The sequence below is a fragment of the Rhamphochromis sp. 'chilingali' genome (genome assembly GCF_963969265.1).
Source record: "Rhamphochromis sp. 'chilingali' genome assembly, chromosome: 15".
Lineage (NCBI taxonomy): Eukaryota > Metazoa > Chordata > Actinopteri > Cichliformes > Cichlidae > Rhamphochromis > Rhamphochromis sp. 'chilingali'.
Window position 1 is genome coordinate 19,293,410 of NC_137942.1, and position 12,541 is coordinate 19,305,950.

Consider the following 12,541-nt stretch of genomic DNA (forward strand, 5'->3'; position numbering starts at 1 on the left):
TCTCGAGAAGATCTGCATGGAGGAATGGGCCAAAATACCAGCTACTGTGTGTGCAAACCTGGTAAAGACCTATAGTAAACGTTTGACCTCTGTTATTGCCAACAAAGGTTATGTTACAAAGTATTGAGTTGTATTTTTGTTATTGACCAAATACTTATTTTCCACCCTGATTTACGAATAAATTCTTTACAAATCCTACCATGTGGATTCATGGATTTTTCTTTCACATTCTGTCTCTCACAGTTGAAGTGTACCTCTGGTGCAAATTACTGACCTCTGTCATCACTTTAAGTGGGGGAACTTGCACAATCGGTGGCTGACTAAATACTTTTTTGCCCCACTGTATGTGTATCATACAAAGGAGCCAAGAGAGGACGGAGGTCTTCATATTTATTTTCACTGCATGTTTGAGGTTAAACTTTTAACTTGGATTTCAAAACAATGGTTTTCAGAAATTTCTGGAGTCCATGGAGGGATTTTCATAAGACCAATAGAGGCACTTACAGTGGGGCAAAAAAGTATTTAGTCAGCCACCGATTGTGCAAGTTCCCCCACTTAAAGTGATGACAGAGGTCAGTAATTTGCACCAGAGGTACACTTCAACTGTGAGAGACAGAATGTGAAAAAAAAATCCATGAATCCACATGGTAGGATTTGTAAAGAACTTATTCGTAAATCAGGGTGGAAAATAAGTATTTGGTCAATAACAAAAATACAACTCAATATTTTGTAACATAACCTTTGTTGGCAATAACAGAGGTCAAACGTTTACTATAGGTCTTTACCAGGTTTGCACACACAGTAGATGGTATTTTGGCCCATTCCTCCATGCAGATCTTCTCAAGAGCAGTGATGTTTTGGGGCTGTCGCCGAGCAACACGGACTTTCAACTCCCGCCACAGATTTTCTATGGGGTTGAGGTCTGGAGACTGGCTAGGCCACTCCAGGACTTTCAAATGCTTCTTACGGAGCCACTCCTTTGTTTCCCGGGCGGTGTGTTTTGGATCATTGTCATGTTGGAAGACCCAGCCTCGTTTCATCTTCAAAGTTCTCACTGATGGAAGGAGGTTTTGGCTCAAAATCTCACGATACATGGCCCCATTCATTCTGTCCTTAACACGGATCAGTCGTCCTGTCCCCTTGGCAGAAAAACAGCCCCATAGCATGATGTTTCCACCCCCATGCTTCACAGTAGGTATGGTGTTCTTGGGATGCAACTCAGTATTCTTCTTCCTCCAAACACGACGAGTTGAGTTTATACCAAAAAGTTCTACTTTGGTTTCATCTGACCACATGACATTCTCCCAATCCTCTGCTGTATCATCCATGTGCTCTCTGGCAAACTTCAGAAGGGCCTGGACATGCACTGGCTTCAGCAGCGGAACACGTCTGGCACTGCGGGATTTGATTCCCTGCCATTGTAGTGTGTTACTGATGGTGACCTTTGTTACTTTGGTCCCAGCTCTCTGCAGGTCATTCACCAGGTCCCCCCGTGTGGTTCTGGGATCTTTGCTCACCGTTCTCATGATCATTTTGACCCCACGGGATGAGATCTTGCGTGGAGCCCCAGATCGAGGGAGATTATCAGTGGTCTTGTATGTCTTCCATTTTCTGATGATTGCTCCCACAGTTGATTTTTTCACACCAAGCTGCTTGCCTATTGTAGATTCACTCTTCCCAGTCTGGTGCAGGTCTACAATACTTTTCCTGGTGTCCTTCGAAAGCTCTTTGGTCTTGGCCATGGCGGAGTTTGGAGTCTGACTGTTTGAGGCTGTGGACAGGTGTCTTTTATACAGATGATGAGTTCAAACAGGTGCCATTCATACAGGTAACGAGTGGGGGACAGAAAAGCTTCTTACAGAAGACGTTACAGGTCTGTGAGAGCCAGAGATTTTCCTTGTTTGAGGTGACCAAATACTTATTTTCCACCCTGATTTACGAATAAATTCTTTACAAATCCTACCATGTGAATTCATGGATTTTTTTTTCACATTCTGTCTCTCACAGTTGAAGTGTACCTCTGGTGCAAATTACTGACCTCTGTCATCATTTTAAGTGGGGGAACTTGCACAATCGGTGGCTGACTAAATACTTTTTTGCCCCACTGTATTAATTGTGAGATATTCCACCAGGTGATAGATAGATAGATAGATAGATAGATAGATAGATAGATAGATAGATAGATAGATAGATAGATAGATAGATAGATAGATAGATAGATAGATGCAGGATCTAGCTTATTAGTTAACATTTATTGTGTCTCTTTTCAGGCACTGCCTTATGTTTGCCTCCTCATTGCCATGCTGTTTTTCATCTACGCCATCATTGGGATGCAGGTGGGTGAGAACCTCAACCTAAAACTTGCTCCAGTGCTGCTGGGATGCATTAAATATATTTTATAGTATAACTATAATGACGAGGAGTGCAGCATACTAAATGATAGTGAAAAGAGTGATCATATTTGGAGTATAATAGCAAGAGAAGGAACATTACAAAAATGTCAAAATGGGATTTATGTCTTAGTTTCAGATTGTTACTTATAATCTTTGTTCCTGTATGTTTTTGTGGCAAAAAAGACTAAATGTTCAGCGATCAACAACCATCGTCTAGTTTTCACTTTTAACAGTATCATTGTGTTTGACAGCTGTTTGGGAATATTGCAATTGAAGAAGTTGGAGACAGTGCCATCAACCAACATAACAACTTCAGGACCTTTGTAGAGGCTCTTATGCTTCTCTTTAGGTGCTTTTATATGTAACTCTGTAAACCTATAATATACATTTCCATGCATGCCCCAGTCTCTCTTGAGGTCATTCAATTCTGGATAGGTAAAATAATCTTTTTGTATGTTTGAAGGAGTGCAACGGGTGAGGCATGGCACGAGATCATGTTGGCGTGTCTTGGGGGTAAGGACTGTGACCTCAAGTCAGGGAATGTAGATCCAGATTGTGGCAGCCAGTTTGCCTACCTCTACTTTGTGTCGTTCATCTTCTTCTGTTCATTCTTGGTGAGCCCCCGGGTTATCCCAGTTACTGATCGACATAACATAATATAACATTACATGACACAACACAGTGCAATGCAATGTCACACAGCATGACAAAACACATTATAACATACACATAACTAGGGATGGCATAACACGACAGCACAACATAAGATGACTTGACAAAACTTAACATAACATCATGTGACCGATCATAACATCGTAACATAATGTATCACGATATAGTATATCATAACGTAACATGAAATACCACATTGTAACCTGACATATCGTAAAATTGCATGACATAACTTGGTATAACGTAATATGACATAACAAGACTAACAATAACATAAAATTGTCCATCTTTTAGTTAAAGCTGATTAAGTAAATTAGCATTTCACGTCACAGCTATTAAACCAGTGATTTTGTGAAATCAGTGGCTGTTTGTAACTTTTTTTGTAACTTTTCTGTTTGTATGTGTGTCGCTGTGTGTGTTTGTGTGCATGCATGCGTAGATGCTGAATCTGTTTGTAGCTGTTATCATGGACAACTTTGAGTACCTGACTAGAGATTCATCCATACTAGGACCTCACCATTTGGATGAGTATGTCAGGATATGGGCGGAGTATGACCCTGCTGCCTGGTGAGTTATATAACGCCTATACTCAGGTGTAAAGAGGCACAAGCACAAGGACCAGATCTGTTTACACATGTAGTACTTGCACATATATTCATAAAATTATACTTTTAAGAGTTTGTACATACAACAACAAAGACACTATTTAAAACCTGATATTTAGACACCTTTAATGCATCTTTTTCTCTATATTTTAATAAGCTTGCCCACACAGAGAGACGCAAGAAGTTAAAGCGGCTACTTCTCCTTAATTTTGAGATTTTCTTTTCTTTTTTTGGTGTGAAGACTTTTTTTTAAAGTGATACAGTGAACAAGAGAATTGAACACATACAAGCATCGGCTTTTTAAAACATTAATTTACTAAAGAAATAGCTGCAAGGGGGCTGTAACGGATCTGAGTATAACCTCATCAGACATCTGGTTATCTCTCTCACACCGTACAACCCCTCCCACTCTGTCCTCGCCTTTATTGTAAACTCCCTTCACCCCTTCCTAACACTCTCCCTCTTCTGGAATCGGTATACTGTCAAAAACTTAACACGGCAACGTCTACACTCGAAACTGAAGCTTCCGTGTAGTCCAAATGTATATTGTAGACATGCTAAGTTTCATGGTATCTGTATTCCAGTGCCTGTGTTTTTCCCTCATGCCTTCCTATAGAATGCACTACTATAAATAGAAAATACAAATAATATGGTGTGCAATAAATATGCTGTGCACCATTTCTATTGTACAGTTGTGTTAGGATTGCCTTTCTTGAGACTAACATGCTATTTTTTAACCTCTAAGGAAACCAAGTAATAAACAAAGAAGAAGAAGAGAATACAATAAGAAGGCACTGTTTAGGACAACTTTAAACAGAATGTGCCATTCAGTTATGTTTCTGCTATTTCTGTATCTGCATGTAGAGTTTGTATAAGTGCATTCAAGTGATGTCGTAAGAGTCAGTTTTTACAGTTCTTCTATATTGTAAAGTATTTCCAGATACTGTGTTCTTGTCAATCTTGTATTCTTCCTCCCAATGTCCCCTCTTCTTTCTTGATGTGTGTGCCTGTGTGTGTGCGCGTGCATGTGTTTTTCTTGTGTGTGTGTGTGTGTGTGTGTGTGTGTGTGTGTGCGCGTGTTTGTTAACTCCCTGTATTCTTCTTGCAGCGGGCGCATACATTATAAGGACATGTACAGTTTATTACGAGTTATCGACCCGCCTCTTGGCTTAGGCAAGAAATGCCCCCATAGGGTGGCCTGCAAGGTTTGACTTCCATTCAAACAAAACTTCTTAAATCACTCTTGCTAGCCACAGCATCCAGGAATGGAGTGAATGCCGCTTTGTTTTCTTCTTCATTTCAACTTTACAACTTTGTTTCCACCATTATCGACTTGCATTCTGAACTGCCGAGAGAATGTGCGGGACAATGCAGACACCCAGAGAAGCATGCGAAATGCATTAACCGAAATAGGGAGGGGTAATTCACATCAAGGCGTTTTATCATGTTGGAAAAAATAATCTTTTTTTTTTTTTTTAATATATGAGCATTTTTTTTCCTTTTGCTTGCTGTGGAGACATGGCTATAATGTAGCAAGCTACGGTCGCCCACTGTAGTGTTGCATTGTTCTTGGTTGTTGGGGGGTTGGGGGAACGACAGAAACTGCATTGACACTTCTTCCCTCACTCCTTCCTCTTCCTTTTCCTCTCCTGTCTGAGCAGGAGCAGCTTGGCGCCCGCTGTCAGGCTCTGCCTGTTCTGTTCTTGCACAGAATTATCTTCTGATACTACAAGAGGATATTTATTCCTTAAATTCTTCCTCTTGCTCGCCTCCCTATCCACTGTCATTTACCCTGTTCTCTGATATGACAACCTGTTAGAGAGTACTGTTACTCAAAGAGAAGCCACACAGCCAAAACAGTCTCTCCAAATCCTCCCAATAACCTTGTCTCTCTGTTGTTGTTTTTTTTAAAACATTGTTTCAGTCATCTCTCTCTCTCTCTCTTGCTTTCTGTCTATCTTTCTCTAAAATCTTTTCTGCTACTCTTTCACTCTCTCTCCATTGTATTTCTCCTTCTTGGAATATCTGCATCTCTCTCTTTCTTGTTAACGGGGTGGTGGCATGGCTGATGATGCAGTGGCAGGATCAGTTGCAGGGAAATGTATGACATGCTGAGGCACATGAGTCCTCCACTAGGCCTCGGGAAGAGGTGTCCAGCTCGGGTGGCCTACAAGGTCAGAAAGGCCCCCATCTTCACCCAAGTCTTCTATGGGTGATGTGGGTTTTTTGGGGGGGAAGGCTATCTAGAACAATGATTTAAATTATCAACGTGGTGTAAACTTTTAGTGTCATTGTTTCTTTGGTTCTGTTCCTGTTTCTTTTTGTGGAAAGTGGGGGTGGGCTGGTCGGTGTTGTGACGTTGTGTGGTGATGTGGGACTTGTGGGTGGAGGTAGCAGGATGGTTAGGTTGACGGGTTTAGATAAGGGGTCTGTATCCACAGGAGGGGATGACAAAGAGGGACCTTCTCAGCTCATTTGCACCGTGTACAGCTCACATACACAAAAGCACAAAAGGCACACACCTCACGATTAGTAGTGTCCTCGTTTAACTGTATAGATCAATGCTGTATGAAGACATTAAGACACCTATTAAGCAGATAAACGTGTCACACATGTAGGCACCCTTCAATACATACACTTACACAGAAGCATGCGTGTGCAGCAGGGCTTGGAAGGTCCATTAGACTTATGTCCTCTGACTCGTTCCATCCTGTGGATGAGGTAGACGCATACACAGAAACACACAGAAATAGGTCATATCAACCTACACAGATATTTTCTGTTACTTCTCATGGTAGAGAGAGCAGAAGGGCTTGTGTCAGTGATGTGTTTTCCTCAGAGAGCCTTTGGTTGCCATACAGAAGCAGTTCTTTTTCTGTCACCCTTCATGTAGCAGCTCCAAGCCCCCAAGCAGCCTTTTCTATCTGCAAGTCCAATCTTCTCTTTGTCCTTTGGTTCTGTCGTCAATGCAGTTCTATTCTGTTTCCAGCCCCCCCCCCCCCCCCCCCCCCCCCATTATCTCTGCATATTGCTCCCTTCTCCACACATGTACACTCCCTCACTTTCCCCCCTGCATGGCCAGTCCCCACCAACACCACCGCATCACTCCTGCACATGCCCTATTTGTCAAGTACAATACAGGTACAATGGATATCATGCAAACCGTTAGATTAAGAATATACTAAACATTAATAACACATTTACATTACATGCTACACGTGATCAGGTTAAAAAAAATCTTTTTCAGATTACTGTTAGCCTGAGGAGGCAGCAAGCCACACAATCTGTAGGCACAGACGATCACTCCATTGCTTTCTCCACCTCCCACTTCTCTTCCAGTAGAGCTGGGGCAAATAGTGCAGAGATTTTACATGATTTAAAGCTGCATGTGATTAAACACGTTTATCCGATTACATAAAAGAAGTCAAGATTGCTGACGTTGTGATCTGATACAATGTGCTATTTGACCCAAGCTTTTTAACTCTCTACTTTTCTGTTTTTTAATTGAACATTTTATGTTTAACACCCGCCATCATCCAACTTGGGCCTATAAACTTTCAAACTATGAGCCTCCTTCCTGAAATGTAAAAGTAAAAATACCAAAATGTATCCTGGTAGGTGTGCTTAGCATTCTATAATGCTTTTTATGCATGGTTGAGCATCTTTGTCTTCTCTGATAAATATTACTAGATCCAAATTTATTTAGCATAAGTCTCAATTTGCTTTCCAGGCGAATCTAAATCTTAACTAGGACCTTCCATCCAGTCCACCTAATAGCTATCCTTTTAGTGTCGCTGCTTTTAACCCTTGATCTATTCTCTCCTGAAGAGAGACAGCATGGCTTTTCAGGCAGGACTGCTTGCTTTATTTTTTTTCCCTTTACAGACACAGCCAACTAAGTATGGCAGTGATTCCTTTTCTTTTTTTACATTACATTGTTTTGACTTTTATTTTTCTATTTTCGGTCACTTTTTCTCTTTATGTGCTCCAGCTCATAACCTATTGATTTTTCTTTCTCTATCATCTCTTTCCCTTAAGCTTTCCCTTTCAGTTCTTATTATATCTGTTTTCTGGCAGAAGAAATATTTCGCTTCACCTCATATTTCCTACACACGCCTGGATTATGTTCACCTGAAAAATCATTACGCGTCTTAGCACCAGAACAACGCTTCCATGGTGGGCTTTTTTTTTGTTTTTGTTGTTGTTGTTGTTTTTTTTCCTCTTTTTCCACAGAACGCTGCTCTCTCTCACCTATTAACCCTTCGAGTCTATACCCATTTGTTCACACATTTGACATCAGAAAATGTCAGCGTAGCCTCATTGTCTACTATTTTTCTTAATGCCTCCGATAACAGCCACATTAAAGCAACTCACAAACTCATTTTAATGTCGCCAACAGAGGATGCTTTCTGTGTACAGCTGCACAGCTGCTTGTCCTGTGAGGCATATTGTGCCTGCATTGCATGCTGCATGGGGGTGGAACGCGCAAGAAGGATTTGGGGGGAAAGACGGATTAAAGGAGAGGCATATTTTTGGAATGTGGGGATGGGGGAGATGCATGGTGCGCTGCATGTCTTGGATGTCGCCGGGTTGTTGTCTTTTGTCACCAAACATGCATGAACATCACTCTGTTAGTTGATGTAAATCGTATTATTCGTGTGTGTTTGTTACTAACCAACAAGACCCGCAAAGGATAAAACCAATAAACAAAAACCACAGTGTTCCTCTTTCTTAGACCAGTCCCTCGGTTGGCTTATTGGTTTATCATCTGGTCTCTGTTGTTTTCACTGTGAACCTCCAAAGCACTAGGGGGAGCTCTGGATAATAGTAACTGCTGCTCAGCCTGTTCCTGGACAGTTATGAAGCAAATAAGAATGTGATTCTGAAAAAAGTCTCCACTAATCAATTTGTGACTTAGATGTTTAAAAATGAACAAGAATTTGGGCATTACTACGACTCTCTTGTCACTTCAGCACTCATAATCACATATGCGCCTAATTTGACACTTAAGTCTGAGCCACTATAGGCTGACAGACAAAGTCAGGGCCTGCTGCAGATGCTATGCACAACTCCTTCAACTTCCGAACCCACCCCCTCTTCCCTTCTACCCACTCTCCTTCCCTGCTACAAGCTCAGAGCCCTTCCCCCTTTTCACCTGGAGGTTCCACATGCACCCCACCTTCTCCTCAATGTTCTTACTGCCTGACTGGCTTCCTCGCAGAGATTGCTCCGTATGGATCTGCCCGTGGCTGATGACAACACGGTCCACTTCAACTCCACTCTCATGGCCTTGATCCGCACAGCGCTGGACATAAAGATTGCCAAGGGTACGGACAATTTGACTTTCACTTGTCACATTTTCACATGCTTTCTTCTTCCTTCTCTCTTAACCCCAACATCCTCAAAGCAGAATTGTCTTTTCTGTGCTGAACCAGAAACTTCGAACTCTTCTTGATGCTCAATCCTCTATACAGCAATTGATGTGTTGTTATTTCCAAGGCTTTAGATTCTATATGTAGAACTTTTCTAGATTTAGCGTGAGGCTGAAGGTGAGACTGAATGTAGCTCACAAAGTTGATTGCTTGTGTTTCACTTCAGTTGTGAGCTTATATTAATTACATGACTAATAAAAGGAACCTTTTTTTTTTTCTGTTTGTCTGTTTCCATGTTTGTATGTCTTTTCCCCCTTTTCCTTTCAATCTGAATGGCTATAAACAATGTGTGTAATTTTGTGTGTATGGGTAAACTTTCTTAATGTGCATTTTTCTGTGTTTTGTGTTCATTTGTGTTCTCATACTTGGGCATGGATGTCCATACATGTGTGTGTGTATCTGCATGTGTGTGCATGCTTCTGTTTTTTTAATGAATATGTCTAGGTGGTATCGACAAACACCAGATGGATGCAGAGCTAAGGAAAGAGATGATGGCAATCTGGCCCAACCTCTCCCAGAAGCATCTGGATTTGCTGGTGACACCACACAAGTGTAAGTGACCAGAGTTTGGGTAAACCACAGCAGTGCCATTTTCTGCTACCACCTAATGCTCCACCATTGTTCCTCTCCATGCCCCCTGAGGTCTGCTTCTCCAAACCAGTCTTTTTCCAGTGCTGCACCCTCTGAATTAGCTTTCACATCTGTCTCACACATCAGTACTCAGATTGTGTGAAAATGATCATGAAAAAACAGAAGCACAGAAACAAGCTGCATGGTAGACACAAAACAGCTCCACACACCCACGCAATAGTGCAGTATCTTGAAGTGGAGATCAATAAAACTGACTGAGACTGAACTACACAAGGACAACAGCTCTTGACTGAAAAAACCCTTTCTCCATCATCACTGAATATATCAAAAATGTCCAATGGGTGGCAGTGCAATAATACAGTCTCCTGCAATTCCAATCCATTACACTCCTCCCCTAATCCCCAATTATCCAAAACAAGGAGAAAAAAAACTTCATTAAATAAACTACAACACTGGTTCAAAGATTCAGTCTTTCAGGTGGTATTCGTACTTGTTAAAGGCAGTGCTCTGCTTGTTGTTTCTCTGTAGAAACTGGAGTCTGTTAACTGCTACATACCCTCAGAAGTAACCTGAGCTTACTGGGATGAATTTTGGTTGATTGTTGCAGACCACTTCTTCTGGTTATCCATAAGAAGCTAAAAATTATGGAAATGTGAAATACCCACTTGAATCATGGGGAAGTCATGCTTGCCCATCATATTGCCACAGGGGCTGGCCGCTTCTATCACAGCAGCGGAGCCTCAGCCTGTCATTTCCTGGCATGTGCTGCAGTTCTTTACCACCACCCCTTTCCAGATGGAGCCACCACAACTAGCTTCTTGCAAATGCTTTCATGTGGCAGATGGCCACATGTTCGCGATGTAGGCCATTCAGCGTATTTGCTCTTTGAACTGTAGGAGCTATGACCGTCACTTCCTAGAAGACCCATCTTTGAACCACACACAGCCCAGTTGGATGTCTATAAGAATGTCTCGAGTGCGTCATCGTGTACGTGATTTGGCCATCTGTTCTAAGACCTTCGTGAGTGAGACAAAAAAAGTAATATTCTTCTTCTTTACCCGTATCACTGCTTCCCATCTAAAGAAATGTATCTGCATTTTCATTTCCTGATGACTTTCAATAATACTCTGTCATGGTTAAATACTGTAAGTATGGATACCCAATGCTGCTTTTTCAATGCAGCCAGAGTGGGGATGGCTGGCTCTGTGCCCGGGAATTGCCAAGAGTGCTCTCTAATCATTAATGAGGGTAAACTTCCTCCTGTAATAATATTTATGAAACTTCTTTCCTTCGGAGAATGACAGAGTGTACTTTCTTATGCATTTGGGCGTATTTCCTCTCTGACTCACTCATGACGTAAATTCAGCTGACTTTTCCTCACGTCCCTCCATCAAATGAATAATGACAGTAACAGACCCTGATGATTTATTTCGGGCTAGCTGCAGCGACTTCCTGCTATGATTGTGAACTACTGCTGTGTTGCTTTTTGGCATTTTTAATGCTGCCTCACACTTAAAGGGCTTTCTTTGCATGCTACAATACAGTACATGGAAAAATTCTGCATGCGTTGGCCATAATAGGTCAGCAGCCCAAGAAAAAAAAGGTAGTTGTGAACTTTTGCTAGTTCAGGGTTACAAGACTGAAGCTACCATCTGTGTCCAACAGGTGGCGGTAAAGTATTCATTTGCAATCACAAAATTACAAAATGAATACTGCATTTTTTTCCCTCCTTAAACTCACAAACGCAAGAGTCACCATTCCTTAACATTCACACTTCTACCCATTTCTGTGCCTGAGATCAGAGGGTGTCCTACTATAGATAAACCTTCTACAGATGTCTTTTCACTCCGTGGCAGGCAGCTTTATAGACTAGGGGCAAATCTCTCTTTTTACCATTAGTTATATTGAGGAAAGTATAAATCAGTAGTTGCTCTCATTCTGTGATGCCTTGATGTGCACAGATTGTATCTCTTTTTAAACAATTTTAATCATTTTACTGGAGACCACAGTTTGTTTAATATTACACACTAAACACGAGCCATATATCAGAAGGAGATTGTTCAGTTACAGCATTGTACTTGTGACACATAGAAGTGTTTTTTAGAGTTAACTGAAGTTTTTAATCAGCCTGGCAGTGAAAAGACTATTTTCTCGTATGTTCATGTATGCAAGTGCTTCCTGTGCGCTTGCCTCACACCTCTCTACCATTCCTCATGCTCAAAGACCAAAGAGCCTGATCCTGCAGGGTAACTTGTCATTCTCTCTGCAGCGACCGACCTGACAGTGGGGAAAATCTATGCCGCCATGATGATCATGGAGTACTACCGGCAGAGCAAGATCAAACGTTCCCAGGCTCTTCGTGATGAGCAGGTACTGCCTGTCTCCAGTGAAGTAACACTCTACCTGCATCCGATCCTTTAAAATTAAAGGCAGACTGACGTGCTGAAACCGAGGCCACAGGTCTGTAACTTCATCTATACAAGCCCGGACTGTGACAGCATTCGTTCAGATTAGGGAAGCGTGTCCATTCAATTACCTATAAAGGCAAACGCAATAACTTCACAAAGGTAATGCTCAGAAACAATGCTGCCACCTTCTGGGCAAAGTTTGTTACACTAGCACTGAAATTCTTGAGGAAAAAAAAAACATTTTCCTCATACAGAATGTAGCAGGTTATTTTTTTCACATTAAGCTAAAATGTTGTCACAATCCCAAATGTGCCCATGCCTGAACCTGATGGGAATCTTCACAATGGCTTCTTTAGCTGAGCTTGTGTCTTTCCTATATCAACTGCTTGTAACAATACACTACCTTCTAACTCCCTGTTACCCATGCTTGTCACCTTGGA

At 41.6% G+C, this 12,541-nt stretch overlaps 1 protein-coding gene across 4 annotated transcripts in view; it reads left to right on the plus strand.

Moving 5' to 3' along the window:
- cacna1aa (calcium channel, voltage-dependent, P/Q type, alpha 1A subunit, a) overlaps positions 1–12,541 on the plus strand; it is a 91,361-nt gene that overhangs the window by 67,449 nt on the left and 11,371 nt on the right. For all 4 annotated transcript variants that reach the window (XM_080904513.1, XM_080904514.1, XM_080904512.1 and 1 more), the window contains 8 exons: positions 2,271–2,336; positions 2,645–2,742; positions 2,857–3,007; positions 3,505–3,632; positions 4,779–4,875; positions 8,892–8,997; positions 9,547–9,654; positions 11,963–12,063. In XM_080904513.1, coding sequence (XP_080760639.1) covers positions 2,271–2,336; positions 2,645–2,742; positions 2,857–3,007; positions 3,505–3,632; positions 4,779–4,875; positions 8,892–8,997; positions 9,547–9,654; positions 11,963–12,063 — 855 coding nt within the window. The remainder of the gene's footprint in view (positions 1–2,270; positions 2,337–2,644; positions 2,743–2,856; positions 3,008–3,504; positions 3,633–4,778; positions 4,876–8,891; positions 8,998–9,546; positions 9,655–11,962; positions 12,064–12,541) is intronic.